The following is a 24014-nucleotide window of genomic DNA, read 5'->3' on the forward strand; positions in this document are numbered from 1 at the left end:
TGTTTTTCATTATAATCACGCAGTTTAAATTTTGTAATTTTCATACATGAACTACCACTTTTCCCCAAAATCATACACGGTGGGAAGGTGTCACGGCTCTATTGGTGTAATTCGCTGAGGTGAAGGCCATTTTACACAAATGAATGTGTGTCACCTCAGCGCCGTGTATGAATTTGAAAAAAAATGATAGTTCGTACATGAAAATGACAAAATTTAAACTGCATGATTAGAATAAAAAAACATGTAAAATTTGTAGTAATTTTTTTTTACATTAACCCTTTTAAATACAAACATAAATCGGGGTAGAATTGCACAATGCGATATTAAATAAAATTAATTAGATAGAAAGGCTCAAGGGTATGTGCGTTGTCTTCTCTTCTCTTTTCATGAGAAGATCAATCCATCACTAATGGAAATTTTTCACAAACAATCTCAAATTCAATAAATCACATCGGAAAATTATGAACTCGAAACAACAATACAAAGTGCTAAGAAGGCGGCTTAGAATCAGATGAATTAGAATCCTTGTATAGCTTATCATACTCCTCAAGCTCCTCATAATAAACATCCCACACACACCTCACGCATCCACTCCCGCAACAGTCCCCAGGCTCCGGCTTCTCCGGCGGCGGAGGAGGCGGCGGCGGCGTTGGCAATTTTCTTTCTAGTTTTTCCTTTTCTTGAGTCTTGTTGTCTACGTTTAGGGAAGCTGTCGATTCTTGAGATTGATCGTTCTTGGTGGCCATACGATGTTGTCGTTGAGAATTATTGATTGTAATCGGAAAAAAGGAGACGGGGATTTGAAAAGTGGGTGTTGATGTGATTATTCGTCGGGTCAGATTCAGATCTCTCATAGAAGCCGCCATGCCAATGAGGATGGACGCATTTTTATTGGTGAAGGTTTGCTGATGAGGTGGGATTGGAATGGGATAATAAAGTTACGTTTCCATTTGCAATCAAATTTCTAATTATCACTAGGCACCTAATTTTTGACAATATTTTGTTTAGATGGATTTTTGACTTCTTAGATGGCAGGATTTTATTGGCTTCCCAAGTTGTTTAGAAGTAGTAATATTTTATAGTAATTCAAAAATAAACTAACAGTAGAGTGATTTTTAAAGTAAACTGATAGTAAACCGTTAGTAAGTTTAAATTAATAAATTTTTTAAAATTCATATTTTCTAAATTTTTCAGTAAACTATACTTTTTACAATTAATTAGGTCAACCAGTATTTTTGAGAATATTTTGCTATTTTGAGGGTATTTTTAAGAAATTCCCTTTTTTAATTTGTATCTCAATCTTTTAAAAACGTAAGTTTGACCTAATAAAACAATATAAAAAAAAGTGGGATTACTGTAAAAACAGAATGACAGTGAGAAACACGTTAAATTAATATTGTGCTTAAAAAATTCAATATCCAAACTGTTTAATTTTGCTTAAAAATTCGATATCCAAACTGTTTAATTTTGTAATTTTATTGCAGCAAAGTTCACAATTTATTGGTCTAGCTGTGTTTTTATTTTTTGATTAAATGGTCTAGCTGTGTTAAACCAAAATGTCTGAGAAATTTTTGAGATAATGAAGTAAATTGATTATATAAATGCACTTGAAAAAAAAAATCTATTATGGTAACTCGACTATAGATTTTTTTTTTATTATTATCTAATTCGTCAGTAGATTTTTAGCAAAGACGAAAATTATATGCAAGGAAATCTAAACTAAAATCAAAATATGGCCATACATTAAATTAAAGAACGCCAAATTAAGGACAAAGCACTCTTTTTAGATTATGTTTGGCTCAAAGTTAATATTCATAAACGGTTCAATTCCAATTCCCATTATCATATCATCCCCACTCTGAGTCCGACCAAAATTTAGAAAATCAAACAACCTATTAGTGCAATCCCATCCTAAAGTCTTTGATAACGATGGGTTATTGTGGTTTAGAAATTAGAAACTGAGGAAATGGTTGAATTGAAGTACAGAAGTTATAAAATGGATTTGTTAGAAGAGTTGTTGTCAGCTGTTGGATTTAACAGCTCCAATAGCCACAACAGACAGTTCTATCTATACAAGTATCATCATAATTCATATTATGCACATTACAGTTGTTCAACCTAAAATCATATATACAAAAAACCAATCTAAAGTAGCATAACTGAGCTTTACAAAATAAGATCATTTTAACAGCATGAAGCTAAGCTTAGAAAAGAAAAATCCACAACCACGAGCCTAACCTTTCAGTTACAATTAGATCGATCTCATTGTCCGCCTGTTGAAAGCATTACAAGAGGCGCTATGAGACTTTTTCAGTCTGCTCTTTTGTTGTCTTCTGTTTCCTTTTAGTCTCCAGGTGAGCAGCAAGTTGAGCACACTTCCGCTTGGCTTGCTCGAGCTCTTTCTCCAACTCTGTTACCTGATCGACCAACAGAAAAACTATTAGTTGCTGTTTTTAATTTTTTCGCAAAAAATAGGAAATGATCATGACTTCTGATCACAAGCACTCCTCTTATGCATATTAAACCTACCGTTCGTTTCAGCTCAGTCTCCTTTTGCCTGTGTCCTTCGCACCTGTAGAAGATATAATATATATTGGATGAAAATAGAAGCCAATGAGAGTCAAAATTCAACAACTTATCAGATTGTAGCAAATCAAAGGAAATATCAGTCGGAGCCTAGATATAGGATTAAATCTCAAATACTTGCCGACTGCTCTAAAATATAAATTGGGAAAAAGATTCTGTCCATTGGCCATAAATCATAATAGTTAGCTGCAGTGAATGAAAATAAAGTTTCAACTTGCACCATCTTCGCCTTATATCTTGCATATAAAAATTAATTATTCCACAATAATCAGAAAGCAAAATATAGAACTCTATGACAATCACCACATCATACAATCCTAAACCAAAAGCAAGCTTCCTCTCAAAGAAACAAAAAAAGATCCAAGACAGCTTAATATGTCCGTAGAACCCGAAGTACAACATGTGCCCCGTAAGACCACAATTACCAAAAAAACAATTATCTGTTCAAAGTTTTGACTGCAGTTAAAAACTTTGAGTTCAATTATAAATTACCTCTCCTCAATACATATGGACCTTAGAAGCCATTCATTTTACATCTTGACCACAGTACTAGCAGTAGGCTTTGTTATTCATCCTCTACACCTCTACCCTAGATTTTCAATGCTCATTTCTCCATGTAAATACCTGAACTGAAATTAAGTTTTCCAATCCATGTAATTTGCATAAATGTCATAGAGAATGTTTCACAGCGGGAGTACATGAAGGACAGAACTTAAGTAGCACGTTTACAGTTGAGGCACTTATCCCAAAAACTGAATTAACCAAATTGATCACCTGGAAACCTAATTCACATTTGATAAAGGTGGTTTAAGGCATTTATCACTTATTCTTGAATGTCATTATTGCTTAACTTGAGGAAGTCTAAAAACACTTGGTAAAGGCACTGCGCAACTAGATAGTAGATAATTAAGAGTACCCCACCACAATTTTAATTAATCCTAGAATCTCAGGGACTCTTTGGTATTCCATACTTCAAGTGGTACTTGGCTGTTGTCCCATAACAAAGAATCATATCCTTAGAAAAATGACTCTGCAACTAAAAAGTAGTTTCTTTGGCAGTGACTTTTTCTCTTGATAACATCATAACAAATAGAAGCATGGTTAACTGGAGTAGCAATGGAAACAAGAAACTAAGAACAGCATAAATACCAAATAGGTCCCTAATCAACTTCTGATGTCCTAAACATCTATTTCAGATTAAGGAAGTTCTGAATAACAAGTAATGTTAGAACCTGATACCGATCCTTAGATTATTGAATCATGAAAAATGTATCCAAGTTTACTGTCAAAACACAAGAACACCGTCAGATCGCATTGTTCTAATATATAGATCCTAGTTTCTTCTCATTGTTACTTCAAGAAGCCTAAACATCAGCTGCCCCATTTCAAAAAAGTCGGTCCCCTTTATACTGAATTCCAGGATGCAAATCGTGAAAATCTAGGCATAAACAATTTCCATACTAGGACATAAACCATGATGAATTTAAAGACTAGGTTTGCATTTAGGTTGGCTCAATAAGAACACATTTTCCAAGAACACCTCTTTCACAAAATAAAATAACTTCAAGAATGAACTAGTTCGATTATCTTCTCTTGATAGCAAGTATTAACTCCATGCCATTTAAGAGCAAGAAATGTTTCCCTTCCTAAATAGTGGTACACTCAATTTTAAAATTGGAACTGCCGCAGCTTTCAAACAAGCTTGTAGTTCGTTGCAAACAGAGGTAAGGAAAAAAGAATCGGCATTATACATAAAACTACAATATCAAAATAAAATAACGTACCTCAAAAAGAGCTCTATATTTTCTTCGCAGATTTGATCAACCAGTTTGGACCCTAGACCATCTTCAGTTAGGACTTCTTCATATCCCTACAAAATTAGGCATTCAACCAGAAAATATAAGTGCAGATAAACGAATAGAAACAAATTGCCCATCCAGCCAGCACCTCGTGAAAATGCTCATAAGTTGCTCTGAGGAAAGGATAGCAATCTATACTCCTTGTTAGAAGAGGAGCAAAATGGTGAATCAGATGCTACTTTGGTTTATAAAATGGAATTGTGGTTGTTAAGCTTTGTTAAAGTCCTAGTCAACTATAACTGTTTCAGGTTTTGCTCATTTCTTTAGCATCTGCAGCTGATTCAATGATGCCACGTAAAATATTAAGTAAATAAAAGAGCTCTTCTACATTCACATTTGACAAAACTTATTTTCTTAAGAATGTCGAGGCATTAATCCAAGTTATTTCATTAGTCTACTGCAGGAAGAAATTTTTGACTTGTTCTCCATTCCCTTAACCAAGCAAAGTGGAATAGAGAAACCGGTTCAATATCAATAGCTAGTCAGCTAGTCCCAACTCAGATTTGTTTCTTTCTTTCCTTTTCTTTGAAAAATTTTCAGAAAGCCCAACTAGATTGCAATTAAAGCTAAACTGAGTCTGATGCATTGAGCATTCTACTCGATTAATTTGGACCTCTAAACATTGTTTGTTTTTTTAATAACATTTTTGGTAAAATGTAATAATTCACTACTTTATTTTCCTTCTACGTTCCATTGAATTTTTTATTTCATTACTAATAAAAAACGCATTGCATTCTGGAATTATTAACCTACTTCCACCCCATCATATTTTTCCTTTCCTCTATTTTTCAATTACTAGTGTCGCTTTACGTGTTTCACGCGTGGCTCGTATTGTGACTCGTCAAATAATGATAATTATTTTTATTATGGATTAGGGTAATTATATTTATGTTTAATTAATTAATATTCTATATATATAAATTATATTTAAGTATAAAATATCACATAAGAATTAAATGGTAGTTAATCAGGAGTAGTTTATCTTATTTATAGAGAATATAAACAAAAAATTTATAGAGACGATAAATAAAAAATATCAAATAATGATTTATTAGAAGTAGTTTACCTTAGTTAGAATTCTAGATGACAAAATAATAATTAAAATAGTAATAATTAAATATGTTTATTTTAATTTATACTCTAAACAACTATCTTAACATAAGTAGTTTATTTTAGTTAGTAGTATGAAGGGCATTGACGTAAATGTGCTTATCCATTTCCCACCCACTCACCATCCGTTCTTTTATATATAGTATAGATGATCTGAAAATTTATACCATCAATTCTTGCAAGAATAAACACACTTCTAATTTACTTTATATGGCATGTCAAATTAGTTGGCCTGTTAATCAACTAATAGCAAGGGATAGTGCACTGCTATACCCAAATAAGAAATGTGACAAAGTTGTTTTTCTTTAAACAAATTGGGGAGGAGGAAAACAAGATCAAACCATTAACCTTCTGACCTATATAGAGGTCAGCTGATACTGGGCACGTCTGATGGAAAATGCTAGTTTCTCATTACATACTATCTCCGAAGTATATCACACTTGGCATTTTAACTCTGTAGAATCACATAAATATTACACTTGGTATTTAAAATTCTAATACCTAACCAAACCAAAAAAGCTTAATTTTTTTATACTTTCAAACTGCAGTTCGGCTGTACAAAAGTGAACTGAAATTTTAACTTCTAAAACTGAACCGAATCGCAAAATTTAAATTTTTTTTGCAGTTTCAAACTGAACCAAGTACATCAATTCGGTTATTTAGTTTTGTTTGGTTTGGTTTTTGCACACCAACTGAAATTTTAACTTCTAAAACTGAACCGAATCAATTTGATTTTTTTTTTATACTTTACTGAACTGAATTTATCGATTCGGTTATTTAGTTTTGTTTGATTTTTGCAAACCCCGAAGCCAGAGTCACCAATAATGAAGTGTTTTACTTTTAATATGTGACTGAATCACAAATGGCAAATTTCTTTTGATTTACTTGTTGCATATAGCCAATTGAGCTAATGTGTCATTCATTGTTCATAGACTTCAATTTTCATCCAAACTTTGAGAAATTATATTATATACTAAAACATTAGGGCGTAATAATGTTTCTATTGCAGTGTCTGCGCCATTCTTTATTTAACATACGGGCATTCCGCATTTTGACAAAACTTTTGTCTTCATTTAATTTATAAGAAGATAAATACTTAAGGCAGGTGATAGGCCTGCTGTTGTATGTCGCTTCAAAGTTTTTTCGGTGTTCTCCTTATTCTCCGCCAGTTAAGAAGTTTCTTTACACCGCTAAGCATTAGCTTATGAAATCAATTTTAATTCAGAATTAAAAAAAAAAATTATTCAATATAGCGTCAACGAATTTGAGGTAATTCAAATATCTTAAACCTACAGTGTACCGGCTCGACTTAACTCAACTGCGACATTCTGAATTAGCATTTATTTACACTATGCCATCTCTTGCTCTCTCCCCACTCTCCCCTGTCTGTGTGAGATATATTATACTCCCTCCGTCCCAATAGAGTTGTCCACTTTGCCTTTATCACACAGTTTAAGAAAAGCAATTATTGTTTATGATTTTTATAAACTTTTCCTTACTTTTCTTGTCATACCCCTATTTAATATAGGGTCCACTTGCAATTTGCTTTTATTAGTGGAATTTAAATAGGGGTAGTATAGGAAAATTGAGTGTAAAAGTTAGTTGCTTTTTGAAAGTGGACAAGAATTTTAGGACAAAAAAATTTCTCAAAGTGGACAACTCTATTGGGACGGAGGGAGTATTATGTTTTGATAATTAAAGGATTAACCCATTCTAAGACCCACAAAATATACGTTTTTTGTTTAAAAAAGCCCCTCAACTTCATATTAGCTCTTTTTGCCCCTATCCTTTCATTTTTCGTATTTATAGGCCCTTCGATTGATGTCCTTTAAAAAAGAATTACACGTGTTTGACAGACATCCATCGAAAGGCCTATAAATACGAAAAATGAAAGGATATGGGCCACAAGAGCTACTTTGAAGTTGAGGAGCTTTTTAAACAAAAAACGTATACTTTAGGAGCCTTAGAATGGGTTAATCCATACTTAAAACATATAAGGCATGCACATCCAATCTATTGACATAAACACACGGGCTACATATTGAGATTGATGTCTAGGATCACTACCATCATTTTGATAAGGGCTATTCCCGAGCAGGAAAGGATTTCAAGGATTATAATTAGATTTAAGACATGACCCATGGTGCAGAAAAGAAGAAAATCAGAATGGCAAGTATATAATAAGACAGGGCAGCTCAAATCACTTACACCCACAGAGGAAGTTACTCCATGATCCTCAGGCAAATGTGGCAAATTGGCAGATTGATCAAGATGCATTTCTTCTCTAGAATTAACTGACAAAGCAGTGTCACGCTTGTAAGGGGATTGACTCTGTTTGTTTGATGTCTGCCCTTTTTCCCAAGGAGGCTGAAATCCAATTAAATAGGAGTTGTTATTCCTGTCAAAAGAGCAAGTGCTTAGCTTCCAAATGTTGGATATGCTTATAATGATCAAATAAAAAAATAAAACATGTAGTAGAAGTAAGAAATCAGTGTATGCACTGCAAAAGTATGCTGGCAAGAAAGCAGGATCACAGCGTTTACAAGAAGCAAGCTAAACAGTAACAAACCAGTATTCCATCACCATTTGTTTCAGCTTAGCTTCTAGCCGAATAAACAGTGACGATCTCTCAAAATCCTGCTTATCATGTGCTGGTTCAATGAAATTTGCTTCAAGAACTCCTATAAAACAAAAATAACGACGTAATCAATGAAACTTCAACAAAATATTTTGCTAAAATGGAAAAGAGGAATAGGAAAAAGTAAATTACCAACAATAAATCTTCCTTTAGAAGAATTTTCCCCAGTGACTTTCCAGAAGGGCTATAAAATTGCAAACAGCCAAACATTTAATTAGTGGAAAGGAAAGTATGCTAATATATATTATCAGTGGCAGTCAGCACCTCTAATGCATGAACCAGATTCAGTAAAGAATCAAAAGTTCAGTTACGTTTCTACTTTCTAATTTGATCATTCTGATACAAATTAATATTTATATGCAGTAAATGCACCATAAAAGTCATATAAATGAACATATCAATATGCATGAAAAGAATTCATGAATGGCATTAACACATACCCTGATCAGGCGATTTTTATGGTATACATTGATGCCAAGAGCGTCAAGATTAGGTGCCTGCTTGATGAAACCAATTGTTGTTTCTGCGGAAACCTAGCTCCCGACAAATTAGCAAATGAAGAAAGTAATCTTAAGACCAATAAGGAAGCATGCTTTAAAGTTAAATACTCATGTGAAGAATTACCCACCATAAATGAAAAAATAGGACTCCTACAATTATCAACATTCATGTAAAAATCACACTTTCAGACCTTCAAAAAATCATAAACACACATAAGACAGTATTGCTACGCATAGTAATTTCAAATTGTTTTAACACCAGGTGTTTTGGCTTCAGTGACGACAGATGCTTCATGAGAGGGCTCTTTGAGTGTTAGCCATATTGACCAGAGGGTATCACATTTCACCTTCTTTTCATGTTATTGCCTCATACAACAAGATTATTGAAAAGAACTCATCCTATCTGCTAGTACTGACAACTGAAGTTTTTTGTCCCAAGGTGGTGAATGCATTAATTCATTCAATTAGTTTTAAAATTTGTTAGGATAACTTTAAAAGAATCAAAGAGAAGATACAAGTGCTAAAAAAATATGAAATACATAAAATATAGTTGCATATAGTAAATGAAAAGGAGCAAATCTGACATCTCTATTAGATGCCAAATTTAAAAACATGGTAAGATTCCAGAAATTTCAGTAAATTGTAAGACAGTCCTAGTCAAGCAAATGGGCTGATGAGTGGACTCGAATTTTCTCAGTGCAACATTAATTTATTAAACAAGTCCTAAAGTTTAGCTCAAATCATTCCCTTTGTACTTTGGCTTTCATTTAATAGGTCTAGCAAGAACTAGGCCTCTAAATGAAAATTCAGATAAAACCCTACCGAGCCAAGTCTCAACTCTTATGAAAACATATGAATACGATTTCTAATTTATTTGTTAACATCAATGTTTCCAATAACGTTTAAGACAAAAAAAATGGTAAGTAGCAAGTGAAACAATTTTGCATACTTATTTCAACATGATAGAAAATAATTAAGAAGCATTTATTTAAGAACCTTAAAAACGTTCAACATTTTAACCCTTTCAATATGGTTGTATATAATAGTTATTAGACGTCCAAAAACAGAACTATAATTAATTTACATTCGAAAGAAAATGATTATACTTCTGACAGAAGTTTGCCATAAATATGAACATAGACCATAAATGACATGGCTTCTGAACCTAGATAAGCTAAGATAAGTTCAATTTTTTTTATAGGCTAAGAAACAAAGCTTATATGTCGCTCGTGCAATGCCCTAATTACAACAATCATATGGTGCTTAGTGCTACACCAGTCACTTTTTGTTTCAAAATATAATTGCTACCATCAGGTAAGTATAATATGATGAAAAGTATTTTGTTAAGTCATAAACAACTGTCTTCTTCATAAAGCAAATGTAAATGAAGGTACAGAGAAATTAAAACAGAGATGTGGCCATGCAATTGGATCATAAAAAAGACACCATATGTGGCAGCAATCAGGTTTTAGCATAAACACAAAAGCTTTCATCATCACTCTTATCTTCACAGAAGCCCAGGGAGCATCACACACATTTTAGCATAAAGATAACTGCAAAAATAATAAATGAATGAGCATATAAATGTGTTCCTTCCTTCTGATCGTGTATCTTACTTCTTTTGATGTTACTCCCAGTTGAGGTCTGTATATGGCAGTTTTAGGATACATCAAATCATCTGCAATGGTATATTGCTCTACAAGCTTCCCCCTCAATATAATCCTGAAGTTTGTGAATTTTCTTAGGTATAAAATTGAAGCATAAGCCTGAAGGGAAGAAATAATAGTTTGTAATAGTTGAAAAAGAAATACTAGAAAATAATACCAAATATAAAGTCACCGTATCTGAAAGCTCACCCTTAATGAAAAATGGAAACGGTAAGAGATGTGACGTCGAAGTTCAACAGTTTTCTTGTGCAGTTTTTTCTGATCACCTCGGTGAGCTTCATCCCTCAATTGGATATCCTGCATAAAAAATCAAAAAGAGAACTATTGAATGCTTCAAAATTCGACCTTCTACATCTGTTTGACCAAGTACACATAATCAAAACATGCAAAAAGAAACAGACTAGTCATCAGAATGATAAGCACACTTACAATATTCCACAACTGATAACAGTGCCAAAAGAGAAACCAATCAAAACAAATTGTGCAAGCTGAATGTTGGAATGACATCAAAAACAAAGTAAAAGTTTCTCCATGAATCTGTCCTTGATCTATTAGGACTTTTATAACTTATATAAAAGAGCTAGTAAAAGGATTATTCATTACAAAATATGGCATCAAGGAACTAAAACAGATAATTATGGGAAGGTGTATCTTTTTAATCCCATTTTTAAAGTCCTCTTATAGATGATTAGGTAAAATGTTATCATAAACGAACAGTTGGCATTTTGTTCTCCCCAAGTACATATAATCTTCGACAAAATATCTCATATTCTCATAAAAGTTAGATATTTATAAAACAAAAAAGCCCTACAAGATCAACAATTCCATGAGCTTGGGCTTCTCTAATTCTCTTACAGTTCAAAACACTCCATCAAAAGTGCCTATGATTACAATGCATCATGTACAGGACAACATGCAAACAACAAGACCTTTTAAAGGGGCTAGTCCTTTAAACTTCCTTGTAATTAAAGTCCCTACTCTTCTTTGGATTTACACCTTCCTGCATATCTTTCCTTAATGCAATTGCTGTAATGAGCTCCTAGGATTTTTCAAGAACTCCCTCTAAAATGAGTTGCAATGATTAATCGATGGGCTACTTTTGATTGAGAAATAAATTTAAAGCAACTACACTTGGTTTGTTATTGGTCCACAATGTTTAAGCCGGGAAAAAACGTACTCCCCCAGTTCCAAAATAATGTTTAACAAATTAACCCATTATTTTAATTTCCTAAAATGCAAAATGACAATGTGTTCAGCATAGTTGAAAGGCAATAGAGCATTTTAAAATGGAACGACTTCTGTAAAAATCAATATCATAGCAAGTGGATCATTTTACAAAAGATAGCATCAGCATATTGAAAAGAAAAAATGCAAATCGTTATCAGACCATCAAAGGAGATTACCTCGTCATCGTCGTCAAAACTTAATTCGTATACACCCTCATCATTCAGCCATAAATTGTATACTATTATTTTCGTGCCATGTGGCCCAATATCCTCAAACTGGGGAACAAAAAACAAATCAATGAGAAGATAAGCACATAAAAGAAAAACTAAAAGGTCGAAACAAATCCCATCAAAAGAGTTTTAAAAGAAGAATCAGCTTTTAAACTATATGAGAACCAAGCTACATATGTGCTAATAATGAATTGATTGATGATTGTTTTATGCAAGCCAGTGGTTGCACCAAAACTAAGTTATGGTAAATGAATCTACTATATGAAGAAAACCAAGCTACGTATGTGCTATAATGACAAGAATATTGAAATGAAGACTGTTTTACGCAAGGAAATGCCTGCACAAATACTTAGTTACAGTTTGAATGAGAGTGTATATACGAATACTGTCAATTCCTAAAACGGCTATTTAGTCAAAATGGAGATTCAAACAAAAGATGATAAAATACAAATAACAATTTATAAAATATAACATTCAGCCTCCAAAATAAAACTAAAATAAAGTAGATTCTGCAATAGTTTAATAGAACACTAAATAAATGGGTTGACAGCCTATTTGAGTAAATTTAGGTGAAATTAAACCTATCTAGGACTTGGAAAGCTAAATGTTACTCCCTCCGTCTCAAAATAATAGTCTTAATCTTAAAAACACACATATTAAGAAATATAGTTATTATAGTTATAATATTGTCGTTTTCCTATTATAACCCTAACTATTATTAAGTGAGATTTCATTAAGTGGTGATTGAAAAGTACAAGAATGTATTCATAATTATCAAAATCAATAATTTGTGGTTTATGGTTAAAAAAGTCCATAAATGATTTTTTCAAGTATTTCATTCAATGAAATGAGTTTTAAGTATTTCACTTTACACTATTAAAGATAAATATTGTCATAAATAAGGGTAATGTGGGAACAAAATAAATGAAAAGGTAAATGGGCATATTTTTTTGGGATTGATAAAAATGGCAAATGAGATTATATTTTTGGGACGGAGGGAGTCTGATTTTTAAAGAAAGACCAAATAACCTTTTAGATCCTCAGAGAATAGTTTCTTTTTAAAAAAAATGCCCATACCGGGAACGTCTTCCGAAAATATTACCATATGAGACTCCTTCAAATGACTTGTAATGGAAAAAATTAAGCCTAGTACTCAAGCTGCTAGCCTGAGAAATAATCTGTTTACTAAAATTTCCAAGGATAACATTTTCTGCATCTGGTAGTGAATTAAAAGTAAACTTGACATGTTACCTGGGTGTTTGACATGCATTAGGTAAAAAAAAAGCTTATTAAAAGGAGACAATAAGAGTAATTGGATTTTTGGCAGTTACTAGGGTCAGCCAACAGCAACTCCAAAACAGTCAACAGTAGGTGGGAATCTTTAAAGTGGTAAATTCTGACACTATGGCCCTCTTACAAGATCCTCTCTCTTTTGAAGCCTGAAAATGGCTTCGAAAAGTGTGGTCTTGTAACTTATTTCTTACTTTGATAAAAGAATTTCTTAAAATAATTCCTTTTAAATAACTACATATGTAAAACAAGTTTTCTATGAACTATTGCGAAACAAATTAATCAAGTTTCAAAAGTCTTTCAAGATTATTATATAATATAAGAGTATAAGTTATTTTAAAGCAGATGATTACAAATATATTACAAAATTTTAGCTCTACGCAGAAATGAGCATTTTAATTTCCTTATTCTTAAATTCAATAACCTCAGAAGTAATCTTAACTTTCAGAAATGGGCCTGGGTTGTTATAGACAATATACTCCTTGGTAAAACTTCAGGAGACACCACATTGAATGATTTCATAATAAAAAAACACCAGAAATTGTAAATAAACCTGTTGCATAAGCATGTCTTTTGATTCGAAAGGAGACCATTCAAGGATCATATTCAGGTTAGAGGTCCAATCATCTTGTGAGCTATAAATAATTGGTTCTGCACAATGACCAGAAATGTCGAAATCAACCTGAAATATTATAAGTAAAAACAGAAGTTAAAGTCAAAATCAATACAGTAATCACTAAGATGCTATGTGAATAGTAAGAATTACCATTGGAACGATAACGTCATCCTGCCCAGTTTTCAGCAATAAGGTGTAAGATAAAAGCCCAACACTCTGAGTTGCTTTGCTGAAGACAAAGTAGATACAGAGATTAGTGTTGAAAACAAAAGTTGGATTCCATAAAAATTCCAGCTTTTCCCTTCTTAAGTGAAATGCAGTGATGCTGTGTTTTGAACTTGATGGGGGTGAGTTGGAAAACAAAATTATAAGGATTGCTAGTCACTGTCAGCATCTTCGCAGAAAACAAAAGCATGTCAAGAAACAAAAGAAGGCATAGAAAGACCTGGATGGGGTCTACATTCGGCATCCAAATACACCTATGTAGCTGATTGGATCTATGTTTCTCTCAGAAATGCATAATGAAATCACGGAGTGAAAAAAAAACACACAGCAGAATATTTTAACGAAGAGCCAAAGAGGGGAAGTGAGCTCCTAATTTTTTCAACAAATACGTGCAATATTTTTCAACCACACAAAAAATCATGCAACAGTAATCAACTTAATCAACTTGTATGCAATTGATTAAAAGCAGTAACACGGATTGGAAAAATAAAAAATAATGACAATTGAGCATTCCATCCAACTTATATATTAAATCCAATTGTTAAGCCCATAACATAAGCCAAAGTGAGGAAAAAGAAAGTACCTTCCACTAGATGCACGGCTAAAAACAATAACATCAGCACCTAATCGCATAGTACTTGTCTTGAATCCATTTCCATCTGGAAATAAAGGTGCTCTTCAGAAATGGAGTTGAATGCAGCCAATGAAGGCAAAATAAAATTAAATATATAATTTTCTAATTTTTTAAATTTAAATATAATGTATAAACTTAATTATAAATAAAAATTTCCAATTTTTTAAAATTATAAATATATTCATATATTTAAATTATTAATATGTTTTTCCCACATATTTGTTTCTTATGTTCCGGAAAAAAAAAACGTTTGAAATTAGTTTCAGTTTTTGTTTTCATGCAACATAAACAGGTTACAACAACTAATTGTTAGATACAACATTTAAACATTTCATTCTAAAAGAAATTAAAGTTTTTTTTTGATAATTGGTGAGGGGGAGCGCTTGTGGGAGGATTTGAACCCACGACCTTGGCATTTGCTGCCCAGCGCTTATACCATTTGAGCTACAGCTCGTTGGTAAAAGAAATTAAAGTTAAAACACCAAAATTGTAGTTATCCATATTTTGAATCCTCGTTGGTATTGGATAACACCGTTCCCTTAATATTTCTTCGGAAATCTAAATCTTTGAAAGCCTAGAGGCTAGAACTATATTTGGAAATCCAGCGCCTTAAAGCAAATGGGCTACTTTGACTCTTTCATGCTTGCAGCTATCTAAAATTCAATTCAGTACACGAAACTTCCTGCAATTTTTTCCCCAAACATTTTGTGCACATATGATGCCTATAAAACCATGTGATTGACGACTATGAAGCTTCCAAATATGAAGCTCGGAATTCTTTATTTTGTTGACCTTTTAAAGCAAAGTAGAAATAGAAAACAAACAACCACAGACGTCATCCACCCAAGTCTAGAACTTCTTCTCCTCACTGCCTATTTTAGTTTCTATATAAAATCTACAAGCTTCATGTGTCACATGTGTCCTCCACAAGCAGTCATAACTCACAAGTCCAAGTAAAGTCAATTGTCAAAGCACAATGGTCATATAGAGTTTCATGAGGGCATTTGATTATCAGACAAGCCTTAGAATAGCACAGGCAAAAAGATTTGGCGGTTGTTAAGCCCTTATAGATTGATTCCTAATACCTAGTACCCACACCATATTATTAACAGTTTAACAGCATATTATTAACAGTTTAACACCATATTTTTCAAGATTCTTCCACAGAACTTCAGTATTAGTTCTTTAAGAAACATGTTCCCGAACTTTGCCTAATATTACATTTTGACTCTTGCGTCTTGAAACGTAGCACACTTGAATGAGATCAAATTTTGTATTATTCAACTTGCAACCTAGGAAAAATAACTACCTAAGTGCACTCCAAACTCACCAAAAACTACTAATTCTAAGATCCTTAGCATCAAAAAGATCTTGGAAATTGATCAGAATATTCCTTGCAAGAAATCATACCAAGCATTTAAAGAATAGTCCAGGCATTCATGTAGTCCTTACTCCTTTCTACCGTAATACCATAAGTCCACAAAATTTAAGGGAAAACTAGAAAATGAAAGCCCCGCATAGGGGTGAGCAGGTCAATGAACCATCCTCTTACCCCCTAATCCATCAATGTATTTTTATAAAGAAAAAACTGAACTGAACCAAACCTTTCTGATACAGTCAGATCGATTAGACCTTATTGGTGATCGAAATACTAATCAAATTATTTTTCATGTCAAAATTGACTAGAAATAGTAAAGAAATTGACCAAAATAATTATCACACCCCTAAGAAACAAAAACTTTAACATTTTGAATAATATGAAAGAAACTAGAGCATTAATCCAAGCAGTTTTTTTCTATTTTCAATATATCAATATATACTTATATTCCGGTTGGTTTGGTTTCTGACCAATTTTTTTTTGTAAAACCCAGAATTGAAACCCAAATTTTATTTGAGTAATTTAGTTTGATTACTACAGTTTGGTTCCATCGATTATTTTGGTCTTGACCGAATTGTGCTCATCCCTCGCCCCACATCAGAAAGCAAGAGGGACAAAAAAAAGAATATGATTATACAAAATGGAACAACCATGCGTAGTCAAAACTCAAAAGCTATATTATGAAAAATAATAAAAAATAAAAAAATACTTACATTGTCCAATTGTCTTGTTCGATTTCTTTGAAGAATAACCCAAACTCATGCATTTTCGAATAGATTCAGGATTCATTCCACCACCGTCATCTATATAAAACATAAAAAAATGGCTTTATATATAAATACAAACCCGTGCAAGAAAACACATAATGCTTACGGATACATGCCTTGGAAAAGCAATGCAGGAGAATTGTCCTTCTTGATATCAAATTTATCAATCTTCAGAAAGCTAGCCCCATTAAAAATCTGAAATAATTGGCAGGTAGATGAATGAAGCCTACACAGTTAACTCATCCAACAATCTCCTTTTATTTAGACATCTAATATATATTATGCATATCTCGCTCTCTAAGAAAAGTTTCAAGATGAAAGATACTCAACTGAGACAACAAGATAGCAAAGTACTACCTTGTCTAATGTTTTAGGAAACAGCGTAATGCTTGTCTAGTTATACAAAATAAAAAAATGTGTAATTATGTCATGTTATACAGAGTGAAATTGTTATGCAAGGTATTGGAGATGTTGTCTCCTCCGCCAAAAGAAAATAAAATAAATATTAATAAACCACCACTAATAGACAAGATATTTCCATAATCCTTATATTTCATGTACTCGTACTCCACAAGCCTCGTTCCTCCTTTCATGATTTGTCACACGCCTCTACTCTTATAATGGGTTGCTTGTTTCTCTACGCCCCTCCTTGTTCTGAATCTGATTAGCTTTACGAGAAAAATTATTGTTTTGAATGGGTTATACCAATTCTTGACTTATTTTTGGCTAAAAGTAGTCTAAATAATCAACTTCGATAAACCAATACATGCAAAACATTGCGTAGAATTTTCTTTAATCGCCTTTTGTGTCATGGATTTAAGATGAACAAAATATACAAATTTTACAAAATTCATGGATTAAACAAAATCAAACATTCATTAAGGTGAAAAGTTATGAGAATCAATGGATTTTTTAAATTTATGATCCTCCAAAATCCTTCATTTAAAATTCCACCTTCTAACTGGAAAAATCTAAATTGATTATTTTTTTTATAGGTGATGGATTGTCTTAATATTTTACTATTTTAAAGTTGTCCTCATAAATTCATTAATTTTATTTCATTAAATCCATGAATTTCACATTCCATGAAAAACCAAGAATTTTACTAATCATGAATTTCAACAACTCTCAATCCAAGTGGCACGTTAAAAATGGGTTAAGTACATATAAAATCGTGATCGTTGCACCAAGTTCTAAAAATAACAAGACCTTTAAAACGTGTCAATCACAGACTCCACCTTTCATTTCTTTTCAAAAATAACATCGGCAATTTCTAGAGGCATTTTTGCTGACGTGGCAGACACATCGAGAGTCCAAGTCAGCGAAAATGTGCCCATGATGAAATTGAAAAGAAATGAAAGGTGGTGTTTGTGATTGACAAGGTCATGTTATTTTTGAAACTTGGTGCAAAGATCATGATTTTATATGTAATGAACCCTTAAAAAAATGGTGCTCATATGAGCTTTATTTCATTAAACTATTAAAATAGATTGATTATGAATTTGACAAGCAAATAAATCATTTTATATTTTTTTATCTTGGTGGTTAAGTTTTGCCATTTAGATTGACCATTGATGCTTTAAATGTTTTTTATATTCCCTTATTTAACATTAAAGTTTCTAATTTCTTGAATATGTTTAAAAGATTAAGATATGAATAATTTTTAAAAGAATTCGCTACTTTTGTGCATGATCTCTCTCACGCACTTCATCCGTGTGTCTAAAAGCTAAACATACTGCAAATCATAGCAATATTATTCATCATAAAAAGCTACGGTGGAAATGAGAATTGACTTTACCTCATCAACAGCGTTATCAAGTAGTTCAGCAATTGCTGCCAAAATATATTATAATGTCATAAGCATAAGAAAAGGGGGGTAATCAGCACATCAAATGAAAGAGTATCACAGATGAACACATTGACATAAAGTCGTACACATTGACAAAAGTCGTACTTGTCATGAATATAAAGTAGATAGATACAAAGGAGTCTTAAAAGGTATCAAACTATTTGTTTGTAGTCCAATAGTAGTTTTTTTGTGGAAAACACTCTGAAAAAAGTTATGTATTTTTCAAATTAAAATGCTAAAAGTACAAAGAAATCCATTGCTAGTGCTTGAAGCACACTAAAGTAAAAAAAAAGTCCAAAGAATGATTCCATAAGAATATTTGGACTACAATCGTCCTGTTTGCTTTCAAATACTTGAATAGAAAAGAAAATATGAGAGGTAATGAGTGATGGTAACAGCAGCTGGCATTTAGCCAACAATCAGTAAACTAGTAGCAAGTAAACAAGAGAATATTTGGCTATTTGCATACGTAAGTTTCAGCTGAATACATCGCTTTAGCAAGTGTACAGAAGACTAAGAAGTAACTCTGCATACTGAATTCCCATTATGAAAACAATTTTCACCATATAAATTCCCTACGCATCTCAAATACCAGGAGTAAAAAACATGTGAAATTTTATTAATAATCAAATAAATTATCCAGGAAAAAAAAAACATAATAAAATCTCAAATAGCAAACATTTTAGCCTTCATTAACTTAGAATCAAAGTAAAGAACAACTTCTACTTGGTTTCAAAGCATTTTCTAGTCTAACAAGCTACAAATTGACTTCAATTCAGTAAAAAAACGATACAGTATTTCTCTGAAATTATCGCTTCAAATACTAGATAAATAAATCAAATTCAGCATGACTTGATGAATTTTATAAAAAAATTAACTAAACAAAACAGAAATCACCTCCAAAAGCCCATTTATGAGAAGTTGCATTTGAATGCAGAAACTTCGGATGCACTCTCGCATGCTCCAACTGCCCTATAAATCAACTCAAACATTAATTTTAAAAAAAAAAACACAGGAAAAACTTCCATAACCAAATTAAAAGAAATTGAAGTGATACCTTGGTCAATAGCTGCTCTAGGAGCTGGATTTACGGCATAACCACCGGCTTTCCAGAAACTCCGGCACTCTAGAGTTTGATTGTTAGGCTTCGGCATTTGCGGCTGGGGTTGAGCTTTAGTATTTGACGGCAATGATTTACTATTACATGCAACAATAGTGACGCTATCTTCTCCGTCGTCGTCGCTGCTGTCGATTTCAACCACATTGATGGGTTGCTTGTTCAGTTTGGGCGGCATTTTCGTAAAGAGATTAGGGTTTTGTGATGTTTGTAATTGTAAAAATAGTGACACAGGTAATTAAAGAGGGGTTTCAATTCAAGAATGATACAGGTTTCTTCGGCAAGTTATTTCGTCTTGCCGGTCAGAGTGAGAGGAAAATAAACTTTACAGTGTATTTGAGGCAAAATAATGTGATTTAAGGGAAGTGACCGAATCGGCGAGGCTACCGATTCTTCTTGATTGAACCATTTTTTTCACCCATTCAATCGAGTCAGGGTGGCCATAGTTTATAAGTTGGCGGTTCCGGTTTAAAACTGTCGGTTCACGATTTAAGCAATATTTTGCCTGAACCATTGGGCGGTTCTGTGCCGTTTAAAACCAAATGATTCTGGTTCACGGTTCTGATTATGGCCTATTATGAAAATTAAAAATAATAAGATATGTATTGTATAAAAATTAAATTTAAATATTTAAAATTAAGTAAACATTGAAATTGAACTTAATATAAATAATGAACTATACTTAAAATTAAAAATTCCATTTAATTTACCATATTATTATAATTTATTTAGATATACATAAAAATAAAATTAATTGTTTAGCATTGCCAAATGACTAAAAAAAGTCAAACTTTTTATGAAAGTTTCACAAAAGTTGAAACCTTTTAATTTTATCCAATTTGTCTTGAAACACGTAATCTCATTTCAATTATGCCCAGCTATACAATTTTACTTATGTGGCACTGATGGGTGGCATTGCCACTTCAGCACCACATAGGCGCCACATGAGTAAAATCCTGTAGTTAGATATTATTAAAATGAAATCATTTGTTTCAGGACAAATTATATAAAATTGAAAAATTAAGACTTTTGTGGAAAAAAATTCAAAGTTTTGGCTTTTTTTGTTCCTTTAGTATTTAAATGATATAATAAATTAAAATATATCAAAAGATAAATAATATTGTAATTATATATATATATATATATATATTACAATAAATATTGTATAGTGTTTTAATAATTGATCATATTTACACGTGTATAATAAACAAAATTAAAAAAAATATTTTAGAAAATATAATGTTTGAAACCGAAATTTACGGTTCGGGTTCTCAAAAATGTTAAACCAGTTCGAAATACGACATCACTCTAGTTTATACCAGTTTAAACATGGTTCATTATTCGGGCAAACTAATTATGGTCTAGTTCATAATTCAACCGGCCCATAGCCACCTATAAACAAGCGGGTAAATTGTATAATTAATTGCTATTATTTCATAAATAAACTACCAAATTTCAGTTTTTTCGATTATTTTTAAGATATAATTATTATTTTTCTCACATTTTGATTTTCTTTAGCTAACATCAACTCGTAGAAGCGGATTTCAGTCAAATAAAACATAAAAATTAAAGAGAAAATAGTAATTTTTAAAATTTTGAGAAGGAAAATTAATAATTTGAATATAAACTTATGAAATAATAGTAATGACTATTTCAAAATTATTTACTATAAAAATGATTGGATATAGATTTTTTTTAACAAATAGAATTATACAGGATGAATACTATTATACTTACAGCATTTGCTATATACTAGTGGTGATATATATGTGCAAATTTTTATGCCATTTGCACATATTAGTAACCATTAGTATATAGCGGCTAATAATCACCCATGGCACCTCAACTTTAGGGGTACGGGCGCTAAACCCCCTGAAGTTTAAAAACGGGCGCTAAACCCCCTAAACTTTGTGTCGGCGCTCACTAAACCCCTTTTGGACGAAAATACCCCCGGCGCCGTCTTTTGTTTGGCGGCTGTCTTTTAAAACAGAAAAAAAAAAATTGACAGCACCAAGTGTCAGTTGACACGTCATCAAAAGACAAAAAAAAATAAAAATGCCCAAAACACCCCTAAATATAATATCTGATAAAATAAAAAAAAACCAACCACTCATTCAAAACCCAACCACCCATTCAAAACCAACCCATCACTGATTTAACCATCGCCGCCGCCCGACCACCACCGGAAAATTTTTCGGTCATCTTCTCCGAGTGAATGATGACCGGAAAATTTTCCGGTCACCAAAATAAACGGATCTGCAGATCTGTTCCTCAAGAGGAACAGATCGGCGGATCTGTTCCTCAAGAACAGATCCGGCGCCGGATCTGTTCTTGAGGAACAGATCGGCGGATCTGTTCCTCAAGAACAGACCCGACGCGGGTCTGTTCCTCAAGAACAGACCCGACGCGGGTCTGTTCTTGAGGAACAGATCGGCGGGTCTGTTCCTCAAGAACAGATCCGGCGATCTGTTCCTCAAGAACAGATCCGCCGATCTGTTCCTCAAGAACAGATCCGGCGATCTGTTCCTCAAGAACAGATCCGCGACGGATCTGTTCTTGAGGAACAGATTCGGAAGATGGCCGGAAAAATTTTCCGGTCATCTTCAATAGAGAAGATGACCGGAAAATTTTCCGGGGGTGGTCGGGTGGTCGGGTGGGTGTGGTCCGGTCGGGTGGGAATGGTCCGATCGGGTGTTGGGTTCATCTTTTAATTTAGATTGGGTTGATTTATTTATTTTGTCTTTTTCTAAATTAAATTGAGGGTATTTTAGGTGTTTGAAATTTTTAAGGTATAATTCTGACGTGTCAGATGATATGACAGTGTCAGAATTTTTTTTTTAAAATGTCAGTTGACTGAAAAAACGGCGCCGGGGGTATTTTGGTCATATTTCGTCCAAAAGGGGTTTAGTGAGCGCCGACACAAAGTTTAGGGGGTTTAGCGCCCGTTTTTAAACTTCAGGGGGTTTAGCGCCCGTACCCCTAAAGTTGAGGGGCCATGGGTGATTATTAGCCGTATATAGCAAACGTTGTAAATGTAATAGGTTTATTGTTCTGTTAGAAAAGGAATAAAATTAAAGTACAAATATGAAAGTTATAACTCAACAAATTATATGCCCTTTCAAACTATAATCTAATAAGCAAACAACATAAATATAAAGGTATAAAAATACAAGAAAAAATATTAATTGAATTGGAAAAATTAAGCATAAATTCCGCAAGAAATGTCAACTCGGCTTTCCATGATGACTATAATCCCGGGGGCATGCAGGGTCTTAAGTTTTAATCCACCTGTTTGATTAGACTGTAAAACCGTTTGATCCTTGAAATTTAAATCTTTTCAAATCTCATGATTTAGATCTAATAAGACAACACAAACATAAAAACATTATCAATAAAAAATAGCTCAACCATTAAGATTTATAAACCTTCTACTATTTGAGTTAAGGATCGTAGTTTGTTCAAGAGAACCTCCAACTTCTTTGATCGAGTTTAATGATCTTTCAAACCGATTTAAGAAAAAAAAACCTCTGAATATAAATTTTTTAAAAAATCACTAGTTAAAATTAAAAGTTTGTTTTCCACATAAAAAACACCTCTTTTAAAATGTAATTCTTCAACCATCTAAGGTAGAAGAGATCTCTAATTTCTAAACATAAAAATTTATTGAGAAACAAATTAAAAAGACATATTAAATTATTAATTACGAAAAGTAAGAACATGTTATGAGCATTGAACAGGTCATGATAGTAATTTAATTATTATGCTGAAATATTCGCTCGCTAAAATATTTGCTCTCCCTTTTCTCTAAAAATTCTTCATTTGTTCATCTTTCTAAGGATGAGAGAAGATGATTGCTCCGGTTTTAGCCGAAAAATCACTTTCTCTCCGCCCATAATATTATTTACTATAGATCTACTATGTTCTTCTTTAGTTGAATAAATACTTTGGTTATGAAGTTTGTTGGGCTTTAATTTGTATTTTTCATATTTGAATAAGTTTAAAGGTTTTTGGTGTTTGTAGGTGTTAGATCTATCAAGGTTTTTGGTGGGTTTTCGAATTTGAGATCCGATTCTTTAAAATTTAAAATATATGTAAGGTGTCTTTTAGATTTATACAAGCTCTTGAAATTTTTAAAAAATGGGACTTTTTTAGATCTATCAAAGTTCTTGTAAATCTATATTCGGAGAGTTTGAAAACACATTTAAACTATTGTAGACTTAAAAGTAGAGAGTTTTGTTAGGTTATCTTTACTAAGAATTCATTGAAGATGAAAATTGGATTACTAGGCTCAACCGGATAGAACAGATTCAAAATCAAATCG

The 24014-nt window shown here is 32.6% G+C and overlaps 2 protein-coding genes across 4 annotated transcripts; both read right to left on the minus strand.

Moving 5' to 3' along the window:
• Positions 1-308: 308 nt before the first annotated feature.
• On the minus strand, positions 309-1001 carry LOC126676554 (uncharacterized). Its single transcript, XM_050370776.2, has one exon. The coding sequence runs from the start codon at positions 864-866 to the stop codon at positions 489-491; it is 378 nt and encodes a 125-aa protein (XP_050226733.1). The 5' UTR covers positions 867-1001; the 3' UTR covers positions 309-488.
• A 988-nt stretch (positions 1002-1989) lies between these two features.
• LOC126677659 (protein MICRORCHIDIA 1-like) lies at positions 1990-20109 on the minus strand. Of its 3 annotated transcripts, XM_050372396.2 has the most exons (18): positions 19634-20107; positions 19474-19548; positions 18526-18560; positions 16844-16922; positions 16674-16763; positions 14532-14607; positions 13874-13952; positions 13661-13789; positions 11764-11862; positions 10550-10657; positions 10310-10459; positions 8634-8726; positions 8326-8377; positions 8125-8236; positions 7764-7953; positions 4371-4456; positions 2530-2572; positions 1990-2417 (listed from the first exon to the last, which is right to left on the minus strand). In XM_050372396.2, the coding sequence occupies exons 1-18, from the start codon at positions 19869-19871 to the stop codon at positions 2298-2300; spliced, it is 1854 nt and encodes a 617-aa protein (XP_050228353.1). In that variant the 5' UTR covers positions 19872-20107; the 3' UTR covers positions 1990-2297. The 3 variants fall into 3 exon arrangements, with proteins under 3 accessions (XP_050228353.1, XP_050228354.1, XP_050228355.1); XM_050372397.2 differs by lacking the exon at positions 18526-18560 and having other exon boundaries at positions 19634-19725; XM_050372398.2 differs by lacking the exons at positions 1990-2417; positions 2530-2572 and having other exon boundaries at positions 7764-7922; positions 19634-20109.
• Positions 20110-24014: the final 3905 nt, after the last annotated feature.

This window comes from Mercurialis annua, linkage group LG4 (genome assembly GCF_937616625.2).
Source record: "Mercurialis annua linkage group LG4, ddMerAnnu1.2, whole genome shotgun sequence".
NCBI classification, from domain to species: Eukaryota; Viridiplantae; Streptophyta; class Magnoliopsida; order Malpighiales; family Euphorbiaceae; genus Mercurialis; species Mercurialis annua.

What these genes read in the sequence shown, in the direction of transcription:
- LOC126677659 (XM_050372396.2), bottom strand. Translation starts at nt 19,871, where the DNA reads ATGCCGCCCAAACTGAACAAGCAACCCATCAATGTGGTTGAAATCGAC. An exon ending in TTGATAACGCTGTTGATGAG is followed by an intron (nt 16,923 to 18,525) that starts GTAAAGTCAATT and finishes CAATTATTTCAG; the next exon opens with ATTTTTAATGGGGCTAGCTT. An exon ending in GTTTTGACGACGATGACGAG is followed by an intron (nt 10,658 to 11,763) that starts GTAATCTCCTTT and finishes TTTTTTATGCAG; the next exon opens with GATATCCAATTGAGGGATGA.
- LOC126676554 (XM_050370776.2), bottom strand. Translation starts at nt 866, where the DNA reads ATGGCGGCTTCTATGAGAGATCTGAATCTGACCCGACGAATAATCACA.